This window comes from Phycodurus eques, chromosome 10 (genome assembly GCF_024500275.1).
Source record: "Phycodurus eques isolate BA_2022a chromosome 10, UOR_Pequ_1.1, whole genome shotgun sequence".
Taxonomy (NCBI): Eukaryota; Metazoa; Chordata; class Actinopteri; order Syngnathiformes; family Syngnathidae; genus Phycodurus; species Phycodurus eques.
Window position 1 is genome coordinate 15,421,311 of NC_084534.1, and position 20,619 is coordinate 15,441,929.

The 20,619-nt window shown below is 41.9% G+C and overlaps 3 protein-coding genes across 8 annotated transcripts in view; 1 reads left to right on the forward strand and 2 right to left on the reverse strand.

The window, feature by feature from the left end:
- esyt1b (extended synaptotagmin-like protein 1b) overlaps positions 1 to 4,065 on the reverse strand; it is a 21,803-nt gene extending 17,738 nt beyond the window's left edge. Inside the window, 2 exon segments of the mRNA XM_061689095.1 lie at positions 2,047 to 2,088; positions 3,440 to 4,065. Of these exon segments, the coding sequence (XP_061545079.1) occupies positions 2,047 to 2,088; positions 3,440 to 3,808 (411 nt within the window). The 5' untranslated portion in view covers positions 3,809 to 4,065.
- On the forward strand, positions 1,864 to 19,067 carry si:dkey-28n18.9 (sorting nexin-6). Its single transcript, XM_061689103.1, has 14 exons — positions 1,864 to 11,710; positions 11,892 to 12,002; positions 13,248 to 13,355; positions 13,820 to 13,880; positions 14,044 to 14,168; positions 15,729 to 15,812; positions 15,893 to 15,967; positions 16,384 to 16,414; positions 17,421 to 17,508; positions 17,620 to 17,659; positions 17,757 to 17,843; positions 17,928 to 18,017; positions 18,595 to 18,660; positions 18,736 to 19,067. Exons 1-14 carry the CDS (start codon positions 11,705 to 11,707, stop codon positions 18,868 to 18,870), a joined length of 1,107 nt encoding a protein of 368 aa, XP_061545087.1. The 5' UTR covers positions 1,864 to 11,704; the 3' UTR covers positions 18,871 to 19,067.
- Positions 5,192 to 10,495, reverse strand: zc3h10 (zinc finger CCCH-type containing 10). 6 transcript variants are annotated; one of them, XM_061689098.1, is made up of 4 exons: positions 9,265 to 9,465; positions 8,398 to 8,488; positions 6,708 to 7,962; positions 5,192 to 5,875 (listed from the first exon to the last, which is right to left on the reverse strand). In XM_061689098.1, exons 3-4 carry the CDS (start codon positions 7,830 to 7,832, stop codon positions 5,357 to 5,359), a joined length of 1,644 nt encoding a protein of 547 aa, XP_061545082.1. In that variant the 5' UTR covers positions 7,833 to 7,962; positions 8,398 to 8,488; positions 9,265 to 9,465; the 3' UTR covers positions 5,192 to 5,356. The 6 variants fall into 6 exon arrangements, with proteins under 6 accessions (XP_061545082.1, XP_061545080.1, XP_061545086.1 ...); XM_061689096.1 differs by having other exon boundaries at positions 8,398 to 8,804; XM_061689102.1 differs by lacking the exons at positions 8,398 to 8,488; positions 9,265 to 9,465 and adding an exon at positions 10,421 to 10,495.
- Positions 19,068 to 20,619: the final 1,552 nt, after the last annotated feature.

Consider the following 20,619-nt stretch of genomic DNA (forward strand, 5'->3'; position numbering starts at 1 on the left):
AGCACATGGAATTAGCTATTCATCCATGTCCTGCACCCTTTATCCTGTTTAGGGTCGCAGCAGAGCTGAATTAGGTCAGGATGATCACCAGTTACACAGGTGACAAAAGTCAGCTACAGTATGTGAACAGTTACACTACAAATGACCCTTACATAAAATCACTCCAGTATTTCACAAAAGAGAGTACAACCCTCACATTTTTTGAAGTTCAAAATGTTTTTGTTACATGCAGAAATAAAATTGTGTTTATTGTAGCAATTCATGGATTTCATAAATGCAACACACTATAGTTTTTTTTATACATACAGGTAATTAAAAAAAACAAAAAACAACAACAACAAAACTATATGCAGTGTTATCTTCACTTTAAATGTGAAAACGGTTTTGTGGCTCCCTTGTGTTTTCTTTCTGTGGGAGACGGTCGAAATCCTCTTTGAGTATTTAAGGTTGTTGACCCCTGGTCTAGGCCATCTTTACGAAGAGCAACAATTCCTTTTTGTCAGATCCTCAGCAAGTTCTTAGCCATGAGGTACCAAATTGAACTTCCAGGGAGCAGTATGAGAGAGTGTGAGAGAAGTAACACAAAATAAAACACGGTTGCTCCCTATTCACACCTCTGACCCTGTCACACTAATGAGTCACACGATGGGGAGGGAAAACAGCTAATTGGGCCCAATTTCAACATTTTCAATTTGGGGTGTACTCACTTTTGTTGCCAGAGGTATGGTTGTATATTGAGTTATTTTCAGGGACAGTAAATTTACACTGTTATAAAAGCTGTATACTTACTACTTGCAACAAAGTGTCATTTTTTTCAGTCATCTGTTATTTTTACGCATTATTAACCAATTTAAAGTGTCGAAAATAGCTTGAGATCAACTCTATTAACTCTCTTGGACACTTGAACTATTTGAGAAGTTTCTCCGCCTCTTCCGCACTCCGCAGGAAGCATGCAGCATTATTTCGCCTCAAGATTGAAAGTCTGGATGTTTTTTAGATGAGTGAAAATAGTTCGGTTAGATAGATTTGAGTAAGCCTGTTTTGTTAAAAATGGATAGCTATAATGCTCCGGTGCAGAAGGAAATGCGTCGGTTTGCATACAGATTCAATTCAATCACTGCTTAGTCAGCTCATCGATTTATTTATTGCATAAATCTTTGTGCATGGCTTGCAGAGGTGTTGTGTCCATATCATTTCAATCAATGACAGTGTAATAAATTAGCAATGTTTTAGCAAATTAAATTAGCAATTGAACATGATTTGGGGGTGGTGTTGTGTTGATGTTGTTAGTGCGCAATGGGATATGTTAGCATTATTGGGTATAGTAGCAACTTGAATGATGATGCAGTTTGTTAAATCTCTCTATATATGTATATTGTGTGCATGCCCTTTGTTTTAAAATGAACAGTGACCAGCTGCTTAAACAACACGGCAACTGCTCAACTTTATACTGATTTTTCATACACTATGACTGTCGCCATGAAAACACATTGTAGTCCCACGGGGGGAAGAATGAGAAGGAGGCACAGAGTCTGGGCTGTGTGTTGGTCTGTGTGACGTTATAAAAGGTTGGCAAGAACTGGCATAAGTGGAGAATGACTCATCAGATGCCTGCTCACGTGGAGGCCTCAAAACTCCACTTTGTCTGCCTCTAACATCTTGTGATCCTATGAGCGTGGTTGATGTTATTTTTCTACGACTTTATATTCAACCAAAGTATAAATGAGGGGAGTGCGAGCGTGGGGACAAGGCCAGCTGTTTCTGTTTCTTATGTGGGGGGCTGCTCCTCCCCCTTCCTGCGAGCAAGGCCGCTATAAAGTGGAAATGTTGAGTGGGTTGACTGGCACCAAAAGCGTACTGCTACTGCGGCTGCAGTACAGACTGTGTGGCTGCAACAACAGAGGGGGTGTCGCCTTCTCTGCCTGCAACATGGCTGAAGCCATAAGCAAGCGTCACATGTCGCTGGAGAAGCGTCAGTCAGCACAGCAGCTGTGTTTGATCCCGTGTGCGCTTTAATAAAAGGCCAAACAAACGGATTATTTTTACCTTATTCAGCCATTCTACTTTCTCAACGTCTGGAAAGTTGACCTGCGGTGATGGAAAAAAAGGACATAGTTAAGGTGGGTCCCAACATTAGGTATGCTTTGCACTATCGAATGAGAACCAATACAAGAGCTGTGTCAGAAACACCAACTTTGAGAAGATTATCATACTTAGTTCATATGCTGTTTACTGTTGTTGCTCACCCGCAACCCTGATGAGAACAAGTAAATGGATGGATGGATGAATGAATAAATAAATACACGTAGTATTACAAACATCTCTCAGTATGATGCACTGCAAAATGAAAGGCGAAGGTGTACCTAATGCTGACTTGTGAATATCCACGACACAAGTTAATCATTATTGTCGCAGTGTTTCTTTAAATCAGGTTTAATACCTTAGGGCAGGTGTGTCAAACTCATTTTTGTCATGGGCCACATTTGGAGTCACGGTTTCCCTCAGAGGGCCGTCGACTGTCAAACCATATAAATGTTTAGTCACCTCATTATTACATACACACAACAAACTGATGGATACCTAGTTTTGAAATCAGAAGTCAAGGATAATAGTTTGCTCAACTATTGTTCAAGTTACCATGAACAGAAAATGCTTGCAATGTCTCAACGCTACTATTTATTGTTATTATTTTATGAGAATTTGAGCAATAATCGTGGAAGTTGACACAGATGATTTGCTTTCGCGGGCCACATAAAATGACTTGGCGGGCCAGATTTGGCCCCCGGGCCTTGAGTTTGACACCTGTGCCTGAGGGTTTCCAAACAAAAACACAACAGTATGGAAATAAAATAAAACATCAACGCGTTATAGCACAGAATAACTTCGTCGAAGAGTTTTCTCTCTTGGCATTTCGTGCATGTGAGGAAAGAAGCCTCCGTATGCAGAGATGACCATTTCTCAGTAGGCTTGAGGCATTCTGTCTGTTTGCCAGCATCGTCGTGGAAAACCACTCAGACAGCAAGTATCCACCCACAGGACCTCACTCAGTTGGGTGTGGCCTCACACAAGAACTCGTGGCTCGATCTGCATGTCCATTTTGGGCTCGTGCTCTCGGGATGTACTCGTCTGACAGAAACATTGAATCCACTTTGAGAGTAGGATATTGCGCTTAAAATGTTGTGGTTTTTTTCTTGTTTCTTAATTTGTCCATGCTTTCGTCTCAAATCATGTAAACGCTCATTTGTTTCGAGTGATGCCAACAAGTATCAAACTGTATTATTCAACACAATAAGTTAAATACTGTGAGGATGGCCCAGGAGTTTTCACTGCGGACTGTTTTGCTCTGATCATTCTTCTTTTGCTTTCTTTAATGTCCGCTGCTTATGTAGTGCAATTCAATCAAGCTGATGTGCGCACACGTGAGCGGGACATCTCTTACCCACGCAGGTAGGTCTCGCTTGATTTTGGACATTTTCAAGTCGCCGAGCTCCTGCTCGTCGCCGAGCAGCTGCATGGCCGACCTGAGCCTCTCTTCCTTGGCCTCGCGGGCGTGCTTCCATCCCGTGTACACCACCATACCGCACACCAGCAGACTGGTGCTGACCCTGTAGTACCCGGCCAGGTAGACGGGCAGCAAAGCGCCCAGACACTTCCCGAACGTCCACAGCACCGCAACGGCGTTAATCCCCTTGGCCCGGGGAACAGGCTGCACTTCGCTGCCCTGACTCGGTGCGCTCTTCTCGGGCTCGTTTGGGCCCGAACCCTCGGCGACCATCGGCTCACTCGCCTCGGATTGTTCGCTCTGCATTGTCCTTTTAGTCTTTGGACTCCCAGATGAATGACTTAATAATACACAACGACTGGAACAAAACAACAATTATTTCAATGCGTCAAGCCGTTGAAGTAAAAGGAAAGTACCGAAACACGGATCCTCGCTGCTTTCTTTAAGGCCCGAAGCGCACATTGAATACGATTGCTAAATCCGCCAGGTTGAGGTGGTTTCGCAGGAGAGTCTCTGCCGCCGCCGCTGCTGCTGCTGCGAGTTGTGTTCCTCTTACTTGCCCTGTCCCGTTATCTCGCTGAAAACACGCCCTCTGCAGCACATTCCCATCCTTGACTGCTTACTTGGACCAAACCATGCAAAGTCCATTTGGCCAAACTGCCGCAGCTTGGAGACAACTTTGTTCAATTAAAATGGATTATGCATACTAGGCTGCATCAGGTAGTCGTTAACACTCAAGACGACAAAGTCTGTCGTTATAAAGATGTTAATGCGCAGTTGTGACAAAAAAAAAAGTGGTAGCAATGGTGTAGAATTGCACTATATTGGGATCTGAGATATCATTATTTGGCCTGTCAAACAGCCACAATAGACACGTTCAATTAAAAATAAATCAACGATTATGCACCCAATTGCATGGCTCATACGTTTTCTAAATTATATTCAATCTATCCCCACAACTTGTTAACAGCAGCAAATGGGCATTACTTAACTCAACCAGTGTTTGTTGAGACACACACGGATGTCGTTCTGCTGTGGAAGTAAAAGCTATTATACGAAGTTTATACAATGTAACTCCACCCACTCAACTCAAAGCAAAGGAATGTTTTGCTCCCGGTGATCACACAGTATTTATTTTCTATGTGTGCGTACACTCTCAAAAACATAACGACGCTCACTTGCTGTTGAATGGTCGCAGTTCAGCTAGTGTGCGAATTATATTCACACAAAATGTATCTAGTTTGTGTTAACAAAAATCTGACCTTCGCTTTTTGCAAAAGCAGTTTCTGTATTTTGTGTACAGAAGGCAAAATAATCAAAGCGGAGTTTATTCAGTAATGTATAACACCTCTCTGTGCAAGGGGGGCAGAAGTCTCTATACTTCCCTCTAGAGGAGAATCACATCACTGAAGAGAATTTTATAAAGCAGAATTACAAGAACAATTTCAGTTACACAACACAAGAAAAAAAATGGAATAAAAAAAATATTGAGACGAAGTGATTTTTTTTAAATTCCCAAGAATAGCTGTATTTTTAAACAGGTGAATCTGCAAACAAAGGCATCAGTCTGAGACCAGCAGCCACCAGAGGCAACTACTGTAGATACCCACCATATACTGGAATATTAATAATTGTTTAAAGGGTTTTGGTGGCTGATGATCAAACAAACCGAACAAAAGGGAAATGATGAGACAATTTAGTTGTATTATTTCAACTTTATTCTCGAAATAATTTACTGTCAATCAAGTCCTGTTCTTGTATTGTTATATAATTTCTTTGTTTTCAACGTGGCCCCAATAGAGTCAGTTTTAAAATCTCCATAGAGGACGCTTCAGGCCATGTTATGACCATTTATCAGGTAATATGAGGCAGAGTGGTTATCCTCATGCTCTGACTGGCGATTGGGTACGACACCATGGGCGTAGTGGCGTGGCTCATCGTGATGCCCGGCAGAGGCTGCGTCATGGACACGGCCACCGGAGCCACGGACACGGCCACCGGCGCCATAGAAACAGGAGGCGCCATCCCCTGGGCGATGGTCTGCGCGAGAGCAGCCGACAGCGGGGTGATTTCGGGGTTGAGGTGAGGGGGCGGCGCCGTCTGGGGTGCGGCATTGGTGGGGGGCGCCACGGGGGCGCCGGTGGGCGCCACCAGGTCCTGCTGGGTGACGGGTCGAGGCTGCAGCCCGGTGCTGCTCAGCGTGGTGTGAGTCTGGGCGATGCTGTGATTGTATGAGCTGACCGCACCCACAGGGGCTGCAAGAGTCTGCTCAGCGGGGGAAGGCGTGGAGGACAGCGCCATCACTTTAGCCTGACTTCGGAATTGGGCGTTCTGCTCAAGGAGAACCTCGTTTGTTGCAATAAGGTTGGAAACCTAAGAGAAGAGGATGTCAATTAGTAAGCAGCAGAAGTTTTTGTTTATATATATATATATATATATATATATATATGAAAAATAAATAAATAAATCACCATCATGATATGATTCCCTTGGAATCTAAAATAAGTGACACAGTCATTACTACCTCCACCAATGGACGTTTTCATCAGCATGGGATTATCACATGAATTTGATGATGGCTAGGTGTATTTCAAGGCTTTTACATTTTGGGAGAGTCCATGCATTACTACACATGGTAAATTATCCATACAGTGGATAAGTCTGATGGGGGGAAAAAAAAAAAAAAAAAAAAAAAGTTAAATCACTTTGAGACCTATAACCTGAACAACTTAACTGGAAAAAAAGGAACACTTTAAAGTGACGTAAAAACAAACTGAAATAATGGTTTATCTTGGTCTGATTTTTTAAAATCACAAAAACCTGGCATTTGAACAGGAGTGTGAAGAATTTTGTATTTTACAATGAATGATTTAAAAAAAAAAAAAAAAAAAAAAGCATCTCTGGTCATTTTGATCTGATTTCTTTTTGGGAATATTAGCCTAAATTTTTGTTGTTGCGCCCATAACATTTTGTTGAGAAGGAATTTATTGTCATCATGAAAAACTAAATTAGTGTTGCCCCGCCTCTTTCTGCAATTATCCTCAATTATTTGCTGCAAACTCTTAATTGCTGTTTCAATTGCTGTTTCTGTGCCAAAAGCCCCGTTTAATACAACAGTAGCGCAATCATGTAGCATCTATATGTAATCCTCCCCGCGAATTGCGGGGGGATTACTGTTAACTAATTTTATTTTACTTGTTCTAACCTGTTTCTTCAACTCTGCCACTCTCTTCCTCAGTAGGTTGTTTTCCTCCTCCAAGAACCTGTATTCTAGAGAGCGTGTGGGCAAGGTGGCCTGGACTCCGAGGTCATAGTGTCCACCGACGCTGCCGTCTGCCAGTCGCAGGCCTTCCAGCCGCCGCCTCTTGATCTGAAGAGCAGTGTGCTCTAGTGAGCTGTCCAATGCTGTGGAATCAAAGAGCCCGCTCTCAAGCAAGGGGTCGTACACAGACAGCGAACTCCTGTCGTACCGCCTCTGCCCAGAGGGACCTATTGCTAGACAGCCACCGATTCCTCCCGCACCAACACCCCCGACTCCAGCCAGGCTTGGATCTCTGCAACCACCCAAACTTGGGCAGCCCATCCCCATGATATTATTGCCACTCACACCTCCTACAAGTCCTGGAATCCCCCCACATGTTCCCCCTCCACCTCCTCCACCACCTACGCCACTTCCTGCATTCACCATTCCACCTGCACCAGGCCCGATCACACCACCCCCTCCCACCCTGGCAGGTTCATATTCATAGTCTTTTTTGACATGGCGAAATTTACACTTATTGCCCCTCTGGCACTCGCCCTTCAGGAAGTCTCTGCAGATTGGGACCTCCCCCCTGCTATGCGGCAGATCCGTTGGTGAGAGGCCAAGTCGTGCTGCAACCTTTCCTCTGAGTCCAAGTGGCAGTTCTCCACTTTTCTTATAACAGTCCTCATCCTCTTTAGATCCATGTACAAAGCGACAGTTGGAGCGCAAGCACTCTTTATTCTGGTAATCATGGCAGAAGATGAATTCATTCTTTTGCACCCCCAAGTCCGGTACCTCATTAAAGTCAGGATGCTTGAAGCGACAACGCTTCCCTCTCTTGCAGACATTGCGTATGAAATCCCTGCAGACCCCGTCCGGTGTCAGTCCAGCGCCTTGCACAGTACCGCCACCATTACCACAATTATTTCCATTGCCTAGCGCCCCTCCTCCACCCATGCCACCAACACCCCCTCCTGAACCTCCTCTGCCCTCTGCAGCGCAAGCAGAGCCCGGTCCTCCCTCCTCGCTCAGATTCCCACCACTCCCACCACCACCTGACAGGTAGGAGCCGTCCCGATCAGGCATGGCGCTGGGACCAGCTCGAGGAGAAAACAGCACTCATGTGTATGAGGTCTGCAGTACTCTGGCGACGCTTTACATCCGGGGAAGTCATGAATTGATTATTCTCTTGGCTACAGCCTGTTTCTGTTGAGACCTGTAAAATAAACGAGGGAACGTAATTAGACTTCATTAAAACGGTTAGGGGGTTGCCCCCGTTTTCTCTGGGGTCTTCTGGCCATTCGGGCCAGGCCCGCAGGAGTATTGGCTAGTTGTTGCATAGTACAGGTTAAACATAAATGAATAAATAAAAGTAACAAGATATGAAGGTTTACAATGACGATCCAGTTCGGTCAGGAAAATAACAGGTGCCGAACCCAAGGTCCGTGGACCAGATCTGGCCCTCCATGCCAGTTTATGTTCCCACATGCGAAAGCTTGGGGTAATTTTTTACAGTTAAAACGCAGGATATACAAGATGCGTCAGAGAAGTTTCAGGACTGGTATCACAAAAGATATATTTCAAATCCAAACTATCCTTTGAAGTAACCCCCCTGGAGTATAATTCATTTTCAAAACCATCTCAGCCACACCTGCATACACTACTGGAAGGATTCTTCAAGGATCCTCCACAGCTGCATCGTCCACATCTTCAAAACAGGTCCCCTTGATGACCCTGTGGAGCTTGGGAAAGAGAGAAACAAAATCACACTGAGCCAGGTCGGATGAGTAGGGTGGTTGCTCCAGCAAAGCAATGTTCTTCTCGGCCAGGAACTGTCAGATGCTCAAGGCATTGTGAGCAGGATTGCTGTCATGGTGAAGCAGCCACGTTGTCCTGCCACGACTCTCGCCTCTTCTCATGAACTGAATTACGCAAACGCCACAGGATCTTTTTGTAGACCAGCTGATTGATCGTACAGCTCACATTGATGGGGAAAACTTCTGGAATATATCTTCTGGGACCAGTCATGGAACTTCTGGGACCAGTCATGGAATTTTTCTGATCATTTCCAAAAAAGACAAAGCAGTGATGCGGAACCTTCATAAAAAGAAACGATTTAAACTGTTACATGTCCCTTTCCCCCCCGTCCTTGTTACGCCAAACATAAGCAGTTTGGTTTACATTTAGTTACCTTGCTGTACCCAAAGTGAACGAGTTTATTACGTGTGTCAAAGCGAGTTTGACACCCCTGTTACTTAAACAAAAAAAAAGTGATACAACAAGTCAACAATGAACGCTAGCTTCCCTGATGCACTAGCATATCGGGACGTGCGATCAAATATTTGAACAAATGCTTGATTGGTAGTGACATTACTCAGTAAGCATGCAAATAGCCTTTTCTTTTGCCTTCATTTCGGACCATTCTTGGAACAAGCTAAGTTGGGTCATAAAATCATGCTTGCTACGCTTAGCTAGTCAAGGCTAGTTGATAGCTCGCTGAATGGTCACGCTGCCTTACCAAATCGATGCCAGCAGAATTCTCAAAACATGGGCTCTGTCAAGATGAAATACGTCACTGTGGTACACGCCAGCTCAAAACGATGGTTTTACTTTATAATGACCACGTCGGAGTTAGAATTTATTCAAGGCCTGCGTGCTGTTTTGTTTCTTTCACTACCCACCCTGGCTCTTCTTCTTGGCTGCTCCCCTCGGTGGCCGGCGTACGTTTCTGCCCCCCAGTGGCACGAACAGTGAATTCATCTGCAATAAGTTTTCGTATATGGCGTAGCTTTTACAAAAAAAAAAAGAAGCTTTGTAGCAAGTTAATTGAGCTGTCAAACGAAAATATACTGAGCCAACGCGGTTGTGACAGTCAGCTTGGACTGCACACGTGAAAATAGAAGTCAAGGAGCTGTTTGTTTGTTAATAAGAAAAACGTTAGCGTCTAAACAAGCCTTGCGTGCTCCTGCTGCACTTTCGTCACAATTGCTGTGCTGCCTGCAGCCGACGCACTGACCAGAAAAAGTAACTACGAAATACTGGACGTGGAGCCAACACCAAGTAAGGGTTAGATTAAAAAAAAAAAAAAAAAAATTGCCGTTATGCACCACCCAGATAAAAACAGGAGCGGCTTTGCAGAGAAGACATTCGGGGAGATTGTTGATAGTAAACACCATTTACACAGTGATCATTTCTGCACCATCTTATTATGTTTGACAGTTGACCTTTAGCCTAATACTCAGCAAACACTGTCCAATTTTAACTTTTGTAGTCTATAAAATGTAAAAAGACCCTAAAACTGGTTATTACATTACATCCCAACGTATCATAGGACTTAGCAGCTACCACGAAAATATGCTCTCATGTGGCTCAGAGCGTTTGCCATCAAAATGCATTTAGAGTGTTTGGACTGAGAAAATGAATACTGTAAACTATTTTCAGGTGATAGGGGCCGAGCTCTGGCGCAAATAGCAAAATAATAATAATAATAATAAACAGTATAGTATATACTTCTTTCACACTGAGGGGGCACTGTGATGGTGAAGATAAAAGCGCTACATAGGGCCATTTTCAAAGCAAAAGTTCCTCATATCGCCTGTCGTTTTAGAGCATTTTGACTCACCTTTCAAGACCCACACAAAATTGTGTTCTGTGACAATAAGAACTGAACCTACCAAAAGAAGGTTCTTCTTTTTTCTTGTACGAGGAAACCCCCCCCACAAAAGCACAGGTCGAGCATGCAAACATGCCATACAGGAAGGAGAACTATCAATCTCAGAATTGTGAGGCAGACATTCTAACCACTACTTCACCGCGCTGCCCTCCTTCATAACTCAAAAAGTTTTTGTCTGGAATTGTACCAAATGTAATGGGTTTGTGGTTATCGTTCCACCTTTTGTTTCAAGTTTCATAAAAGTCGGGAATCTTAGGGTTAGTTAGTTTCCAACAAACAACCATCAAACAAACAATACCTCTCACCTTTGTGCATAATAAACTACAACATTTTAACAGTTGTACGGCTGTATGCCATTGCATTTAGTGCAGAGTACCTTTACTCCAGCCCTTTATTGCAGCCCTATTTTATTATAGGATACTTAGAACAATGAAAAAAAGAAGAGCCATTAAAAGGCTTTTTGTGCATGAATTTTAGATAGTCGAAGTACTCTACACTGTCTTCCCTCCATTTTTCCCTAAGCGTACTCACTGCTTCCCAACAAGTAGACGAAGAGGCTCTATGACACTTTGGGTCATGATGCCTTACTGAAAAACAAGGCCACTTTGGACCCCGTGGAAGAAGACAAGGAGAACTCCTTCAGCTTTTTGGACAGACATTTGTAGACATATTTTTGACAAGGTGACACACTTCTTCTCTCATGATGGAGAGGATGAGGAGTTAAAGTTTTGACTGACCTGTTGGGGATGAAAATGAAGATTACTTCTAGATGATTTTTATTTTATTTATTTTTTACTTTATTTCAGTGTGTGTGTATTTTTTAATATCTTGTACTATATCGTCTGTGTGTCATAATAAAGTCGTATTAAAGCCTTATATTAGTGTTATTATGTCTTCACTAGCTATCTGTGCTGCCTCTTTTATTGGTTATCTTCTAAATTCAACCCTTCTTTACAGGTCGCTGATATGGCTGGCATGCCCCCTTCTCCCATGTGGGTGTGTCGAAAGTCCTGAGTTACTGACTAACGCACCATTTACTCCCTTTTTTTCCCCCTTGGCTAGCACTTTAGATTTGGGACAGTTGCACTCCATTTCTCATCAAGCCAGCGTGCACTTTGACCCAAAGGATATCCTGTGCCTTCTCAGCAGTTACAGCTCAAGCACATTGCAGCCAGCTGACAAAAGAGCTTAAATGCACATTTCCACCCGAACAAACAAGGACTTCTTAGCATTTTCTGAAACAGAAAACAAGCAAGACTGAAAACTTTGGCTCAGAAGTTTGACGATGATGGTAAGTCCTGAAAATTTTCTTTATGGCAATCTCTGAGAGTCATGTGACAACCATTTGCACAGTTGCATGTGTCTAGGGAACCACCTTGAGGTTTTATTCACTTTGAAAATAAACAGAATGGTAACAGTTATATATTCACTCGAGTTCTTGACCCACAGCTAAATTATATTTGATTTTACAGGAAGAGGTGAAAGAAGAGGTGCCTTCTCTGAGTGTTCATGGTCATAGCGTCAAGGTTGCAGAGGTGCTGCAAGACGGAGATGGACTTACCTTTCTAATTGTGTCTCAAAAAGTAAGAAAAATTTAATACAGTAACAGCGTGCACTAGAAATGGAAAATGTGAAGCAAACATCTGACTCCTACAAAACAGATACAAAACTCGGTTTTTGAATTCTGGATATGTAGATTGAACGAGAAACATCTGTGTGTGTGTGTGTGTGTGTGTGTGTGTGTGTGTGTATATATATATATATATATATATATATATATATATATATATATATATTTAGAAGATAACCAATAAAAGAGGCAGCACAGATAGCTAGTGAAGACATATATATATATATATATATATATATATATATATATATATAATATTTGTCCAAAAAGGGCCTGCACCGGACAGCTCCAACTGCTGTGAGGTTGTGGACCTGGAACAGGGCCATAGCCAGCGCCATTGTTGAACACGGGAGTCAGTGTCTACAAACTTTATTGAACCGAGGCACATATTTTACATTCTAAAAAAATTTCACAGCACACCCCCAAACAAAAAGTACTTAATTGAAATGCTAATTATGTTTCAAAGTACTCACAAATTGTATGTATCGTTTTGCATCCCAAAAGCAGGATACCATTCTTGGTTTTAGCACGCCTCTAACTTAAAGGATAAATACTTGCGTTTCCACACCAGCCTCAAGGCCTTTTGTAACAACAATTAACAAACTAAGAGCACATATTGGGCCCTAGGTAATGTTTTTGGCATGACAAAGGCTAAAATGTGTTTTCTCAGCTTCATTCTGCTGTCGAATTGGTCAGGTCATTCTATTCTCTGATGTACTGTATTTTGATATAGTTTTTGTTGATGATGTTCTATTAAGTGCAAGAACCAAGGGGACTGCATAAGGGTTCTTCGACATAAAATTGATAGTTGTAAGTTACGTCATGATTATTTTGTCCATTGCTGTTCTTTTTACATGGATTGAAAGTCCAAAGAGTTCGGTAAAAACAACAACAATGAAATCATGGGCACCTTTCAATCTAATGAGGTCCATGGCACAAGCTATATGAAAAGTCCTGCCTTTTTCAGTGTTCAGAATGGCGTTGTGCAGTTCTACACTTCTGCAAACTACAACCATAATGCAGTAATAAACATTAAATGAATACCTCCTTGACAGTGTCAGCCAAAAGTAACCTTTACAAAGGCTGAACTTTAGCACCAGCTCAAACTGCAGGTGTACCTAATGTTGTGGTCAAAGTTTGTGAAATCAGATGATTGGATGTCATAGCATAACTCTCTTGTCTCTCCTGTTGGGGGCAGCTGTCTGGGACGGGAGAGTACCATGTGGACCGGATTTATGAGGATTTTGAATGGCTGCAGCAGCACCTCTTCGCTCAGGAGGATGTGCCTGGGATACAGGGAGTTATAGTCAGTGTTGCCATTTCATTTTTTCCCCCAAATACGTTCTTATATTACAGCCTCCTCACTTGGAAGTATTTCCACATTGATTATCATCAGCAGGACAGAATAGATAAATTGCACTGGCTGTATAAACAATCAAGATAAATGGTGATTTGTGTTATTCTAGTATGTTAGTTGCATGATGATGATTACATTGTGGTCGTGTGTTTTTGAAATCAGGGCAGCGGAATCAAATCAGGAAGTATGTTTTTATTGTGCAACAATTTGGAAACTGACACCAGTTTGGGTAGGAGCGGTGTTGCGTTTGAGATGTATCATGACAAAATGTGTGCATGTTGTATTTGTCATTTGTAGTTGCCATTCCCATGAAAGTCGTTGAAACGTTTAAATCAATGGACAAAATTGAAATTCAACATTGCCTTTGAAAACAATGAGTCATTGTAAAACTGTTTTCCTATTTTCCTACCAAGTTTCCTCCTCTTCCTGTAAAGGCTCAGATGAATGCAACAGCAAAGGCCGCCAGACAGCTTGGTGAGAAAGTCTAGACCGTACAACACTTCTGGAAAAAAAAAAAACACATTGTAATAAATTTGAATGTATGACCCAAAAAAACCAAAACTCTAATTATCCTACCCTAGCTGGTTCTCTTTGTTTCCGTTTGTTGAGTGGGATATTGAGTACAATCCGTCTGTAGGTTTCCTCGGTTTGGGGAACTTGCAGCCGTACTGTGCAGCACTGGAAACCTTCCTCCACCAGGTGGCAGCACACAACCTACTCACAAAAAACAAAGCTTTGGAGATCTTCCTCACCAGCTCCGAAGTGAGTACTGTGCTGTAGATGCTAATAATGACCGACCACAACACCAATACCACTTGCAGTCTAATCAGCATAAAATAAATGCAAGCCAAAAATATTCTTTATATTTACGAGTAGTCACTGATGGTGGAGTGGTACACTCGCCTGACTTTGGTGCAGGGAGCGTGGGTTCAGTTCCCACTCAGTGACAGTGCGAATGGTTGTCCGTGTCTATATGTGCCCTGCGACTGACTGGCGACCAGTTCAGGGTGTAGTCCGCCTTTCGCCCGAAGTCAGTTGGGATAGGCGGTGTTGAAAATGGATGCATGGATATTTACGAGTAATACATGTTGTCAAAAAGGTATAAACAATGTGCAAACACCAGTTCCAATTAAGTTGGGATGCTGTGTAAAACGTAAATAAAAACAGACTACAATGATTTGCAAATGTTTTTCAACCCATATTCAATTGAATACACTCTAAAGACAAGATATTTAATATCAACTCCCATAGCACAATTTCTTATCGAGTTCTTATCTTGTCTCAGCAATTGTTTAACTTTCCCACTCACTGCCAAGGACATCCTGGATATGGTGTGCTGTTCTGGTGTTACTACAACCATCTTCACTTCCAACTCACTCCCCCTTCAGACCACACGCTTATACCTTTTTCTACTAACCTAACATTTTTTTCAAAATCAACCTCACAATGCCACCCCCCACGCCCACCCACCACCCCACACACCCTCTTGTAAATCTGACACATCACAGAAAACAGTCTTGTTAATAAGCCGGAAAATGAATGCACACAAAAAAAAAATAATAATTGCAAAGTATGTCAAATCAGGCTACAAAATGTTTAAGAATTGAGTCATTCTTTCAGCTTCCAGATGTTGTGGGCGTATCTGTAAATGCTCTCAAAATCCCGCCTCCCCGGAACTTTCAGCAGTCAATCAAATAAGTGCCTTCTTTCATGGCTCCTGAGTGGGGAGAGGAGAATCTACAGCGATGGAGATTGCACATGGTCTCACGGGCTGCGGAGAAGCAGCCTCTGAGCCAGCATTAATGACCATTAGCTGCGCCGCCAGGACGGTTTTCCCTCCTTTGAAATTCAGTGGTGGTACAATGCGCTTCTGTGCCGCTGAAGGGTGCGCCATTAGCGGCCACAGCCATGATGTCCCCATGGATGAACTTTTTTCCCTTCTCCTCGTCGCCCCACGAAGTGCGGCCGGCAACTAACATTGTTTTTGTTGTCTCCAGTGTCATTTTTCTTCCAAAAGGGTTGCATCTGAAAAACTATTACCAAGACTTTTGAAACAAATTGATCATAATTGGTTTTCCAAGGTTTTCCAAATTGCAATCTTTCGAATGGACGCATTTTAATTATTGGATTGTAAACTGAATTTGGACATGACACGTTTGTATCTTTGTGTAAAGAAACCAATCAATAACATACACATTATAAACATTTTCACACAGCCTTCAAGACAAAACATTTTATATGTAAATTCCTACTACTAGCTGTATGTTATGTATTAAAGGGTTTTCCAGGAAAATCGGTATAATTCTGTTTCTTTATTTCCAGCCGCCAGGTCGACAGAGAGCCAAGAAAAACATTTTCAATCGCTTGAGTCAAGCTGTGGAAGAGATGAGAAAAGAAGGCCACAAGGTCCTCAAATTGGATTCTTTTGAAATTGACAGCATCTCAGTTGTGTGTTTTTCTAACAGTTTCTTTGACTGCTTATGCAGGATGTTGATGAGTTCTTTCAAACCAAACGGGAAATCAATCACTCTCTAACTGGTGGCACCAGAAACGCAGTGGAGGTGACTTGCACTCCTCCTTTCTTCCTTAATACTGTACATATAGACTAGTGATTCTCAACCAGTGTGCCGCGGGCACTCTTCAGGTGTGCCGTGGCAAATTATAAAATTCTATGCAATTGCTCAAAAAAATATTTATTTACAAGAAATAATGTATCTTTGGTCATCTATTTATGCCAGTGAGGCATAGTGACAGACAGAACAAATAAATGCTGTTGTATTAGATGGGCGGAAGTACATACAGTAATTAATGTATCTACTTTTTTGCAACATTTTTGTTTGTTGGTGTGCCGTAAGATTTCTCAATTGTAAAATGTGTGCCTCGGCTCCATCAAGGTTGGAAATCACTGATATAGACACACTTTTATATGTATTTATTTATTTGTATTTATTCATTTATGTTTTTTTTTTCCTTACAGAAATTCCTGGATGTGGTGGTAACTGAGCAAAGTAAGATCACGCCGCACATCCACCTAAAATGTGAATAAAGTAAAAGGCAGTTGTCATTTATTTCAATTTATGTATCTCATTTGAAGAATATTTTTCTTTTACAATAAAGATTTGGTAAGCTTTGGTAACCCCCCTGATGTTTTCAGTAACATTACCACCAGCATTTGTCTTTCTTCAATTGTAGCCGAAACAGTGGATAGTCGCAGTATAACTCTTTACACTTATGTTTTGTAATTGTCATAATATTATAAGTATAGTTGTCAAGCTTGACACGTTCACATGGTAATGGTGACATATCAATTGATATTAAAAGCCTTCAGAAATTTGATACATACTGCATTTGTTTAACAGTACATAGTCAGCTTGCTAACTGAATCATGTTGCTTAGTGAAGGGTCACCATGTGCTCATAAAACGCTAACATTAGCCAAAATGTCCACCCTGTCAGCAAGCTCACATACATTGAACATTGTCTGCTAATATGTCTGTTAATTTATTTATTTTTATGGGGTGTGGGTGCCTGCTCAATATGCATTTGTAACAGCATAACATCTACTTAATACAATAACTATGGAGTTCAATTTAAAAAATGGGGTGAAATGGGGAAATCTCAAAGGCACCTTATGGGGATTTTTAGTCAGAAGACATTTGTACGACAAAAACTATTGATGGGTCATCAGTGGTACCCATCCAATTTCACACATTTGATAACATAAATTATATTCTGTCATAACACAAAGAACCTGTTTGCAAAATAATTTAGTAGGATTTTGTACATTGCCTTTCCACTGTGATTGCGAGATGGATTTTTACAAGTTTTTGGCATGAGTTGCTGCATGAAGCTCGTGACGGTTGGCACTCATTGTTGGAAACGTTGCTGAGTTGGAACAAAATGTGGTGCTTTTCCAACACAAAATTCAAGAAATCAGACGCAACCAAGCAATTACAATTCAGTAATCCATCTTGACACCAGTTTTGGTGCTTGATATGCTCATGTGTTTATACAGAAATAGCAGTGGCCTGTGGGCACTTTGCAGCAGCCCTGCATCTGTGTGTGGAATCAAGTGATGATCCTGACAAAGCAGCTTTTTCAAAGTAAGACTCCACGGGTCTCAAGACTGTCACATGGACATAAAGTGAAAATTTGCATTCAAAGTTTGGTTTAAAAAATAAGGTTGACTAATTCTGCATTCTGTATCCATGTAGGATTTGTGTAAAATTATCAGACATCTTTGAGTCAATGAAGGTAATTTTTAATATTCCATAGCTAGAAAAACACAATATACTGTACGAACATAATGCATTTTGTTTGTTTTGTTTGTCGGTCTGTTTTTCACCTGCAGGAGAGTATGACCAATGTTGCTGAGAATGATGTGACCACTCTCGGACTCGGCCTGGATCTGGAGTCACGCTATCAGGAAGCAGAAAAAGTATGTCATGTTCTACATTTAATCAATACTGAATTATTACCCTCTCTGAGGTTTTAAAAAGTCACACTGTTGTGTTCATTTAAGGAGATGCTTTTCAGAAGGACCTGTAAACTAGTGGAGTTGGAAACTGCCAGAAAGAATGCAGAGAAGGCCAAGCCAGTCAAGAAGGCTGCTGTGAGTGGCTGTATCCATGTAGAACAATGACAGCTTTTGGCCAACATGGGTCAGTAGAGTATTGCTTTTGCAAGTGTGGCCAAACTAGCGCAAAAGGCCACATTAGATTATTTGTATTTTTTTTTAATGGACAGACTGACACATTAGATGTGGTAGGAAAAAAGAAAAATGTGTAGAATCCAGTGATTCCTAACCAGAGTGCCGTGAGAAATGACTCAATTCCATTAGATGGCAAAAGCTGTAATGTAAATTGTGTATGTAAATAAATCTTTGAATCCACCCTTTGACAAACAGAATAAGTCACGACTTCCTCTGAGAATCTCAGTTTTGTATTCAGTTAAACAGGCTCAAATTTCACACGGAGTACAAGTCATTTGTGAGAAAATTGAGATGAAATCGTCATAACTTCTGTTTTCATTGTTTTTGTGATTTTTGTTTGGTGGTGTGCCGTGAAATATTTGTAATGTAAAATGGGTTCTTTGCAGGGGGATGGGGGGGGGGCTTTAGGTGAGCAACTGGCATCTGCCCTTGATGTAATCTAGTTGCCAAATTATAACCCACTATGCATGTTTATCAGTTGGAGGAGGTGAAGACAGCAACAGAAACAAAGTTTGATTGCATTTGTCAAGTGGCAAAACAAGAGGTATATCACCAAACTTTGACCTATTATTCTGAGAATTTATATGAATATTAATGTGAGTGATATGTTGTCTTGCAGATTGAGCACTTCGAGGGTGCTCGTGTGCAGATGTTGCAGCAGGCTCTGGTGAAGTGGTGTGAAAAGCAGCTCCACACAGCCCGGGAAATCGCAGACCAGTACGACCAGCACCTGCAGGCCTTCAGAGGGATGTGACCCCCTCGTCCACCGCGTGCACTTCCAGTGTGTTTGAACATACGGAAGCATGTCACTTGGTTGCATTTAAGTGCAAATGACGCTCAGTGAAAACAGAAATATAAGCTCATGAGACCATGTCAAAACTACATGCAATGACAATGATTATCTGTCCATTTTCTACACTACTTTCTTGTTTGATGTTATGATCCCACCAAATAAAGTATGATAAATTGAATCCCCCAAAGTCTCAGTGTGTTTCTCACTCTTGGATCATTAATCAGTTGTACAAGGACATTGCAGCAATGACGATCCGAGCTATTCTTCCCCTTTCACTCCCATTCATTCTTCTTGCTTATGTGCGAATGATATACAGTACCTTAAATCTGTTTTAAATGCACCATTTCCCCCTGAAAGCTCAAACTAAGGCACACCTCTGCCCATAAGCTTGATGTCATCCTCCCCGCCCAAGTCTGTGGAGGACTGCAGGTCCATGCCTCAGAACCACTGCCTTTTCCATCTTATCTGTTCCAAGGCCTGTAATCTCTCCATTGGGTGAATTAAGTGGAGTGGTGGTCCATTTGTGGGAGCGAGTGAGAAAGAGATAGAAGGCTCCTCCCATGAGAGGAGGGAGCAGAGAGGAAGCTGTGCTCATTTGACAGTGAAGCTGGAGATAAAGGATTATCATCTCACTTAGCGTCCAGTGCTTTTTATTTTTTTCCGTTCACCACATAAAATTATATACAAGATGTTTCCAATGCTGACAGAAGGAATTGAGTGGTTGTGCTTAGGGATGGGTATAGTCATCATCAAATGTATCATTGAAATCGCAGTAGCCGTAGTGCAGAATGGATAGTTGATCATTTGTAAACTGAAAATGTGAGAGGAGGTGGTGGTGGTGGTGTGTGTGTGTGTGTGTGTGTGTGTGTGTGTGTGTGTGTGTGTGTGTGTGCGTTGATCCCGTACAGTATGCCAGCGTATGTGCCCTATGGGCAATGACACATTAAATGACATATCTCCTTGACTCAGAAACTATCATTCCTTTATTGCTTCATTTGGAAGGAGCAATGACGTGAGTCAAGTCTCCCTTCAGTTTATTGGTCACTAAACAACAATTTCCGCCTCAAAGTTTGTGTATTTTTCATAAAGTTATGGTCAGAGTTAAATCTGTGCAGTTTTCATTATTATGATTTTTTAAAGGACAGATTCTGCAGAAGTGGTAAAAATGGTGTGTCTGGTGTATTGGGTTGGTATCCTTTGTCGCTACTTTTGTCAAATGGAGTTTAAAGGTCCCATATTTTACCAAACCAACTTTTTCTAGTATTTGGGATGTTATACTGGCTCTATGGCGCCTCAGTAAACATGTGAACTATGAATTAAAATCGTCCATGCATTCCTGAGTTACAGATGTATTTCTGCCGAGCGGCCATGAAATCAGGTCATTCAAATTTCTCGAGCTTATCTATGTCACTAGCGAAGGTCTCTGCCTCCCTCTCCGCTCCCAAGCCAGCGCTGTCAACTTAACAAACACCTGCCCTCCCACAAGTAGTGAAAGTTGGGTCTTCTACACAGAGGCAACCAATCAGGAAAGGGGGCGGTCTTAGCTAAACATGGACAAAGCGGATACAAAACTAGGTCAAATAGAAGTAGATATCAGAGGGGCCTTTTCTGGGCACTCGTATATAAAAAAAAAACAAGGTGTTTTTTTAAAAAATGAAATTGACAGAGAGTCACTCTATGGAGGTTTAAATAGCTAAAATACAGGACCTT

Coding starts and splice junctions, on each gene's coding strand:
- si:dkey-28n18.9 (XM_061689103.1), top strand. Junction 17,660..17,756: donor ACATCTTTGAGTCAATGAAG/GTAATTTTTAAT, acceptor TTTCACCTGCAG/GAGAGTATGACCAATGTTGC. Junction 18,661..18,735: donor GTCAAGTGGCAAAACAAGAG/GTATATCACCAA, acceptor GTTGTCTTGCAG/ATTGAGCACTTCGAGGGTGC.
- zc3h10 (XM_061689102.1), bottom strand. CDS start 7,832: ATGCCTGATCGGGACGGCTCCTACCTGTCAGGTGGTGGTGGGAGTGGT. Junction 5,876..6,707: donor TGGCAGAGTTGAAGAAACAG/GTTAGAACAAGT, acceptor CTCTTCTCTTAG/GTTTCCAACCTTATTGCAAC.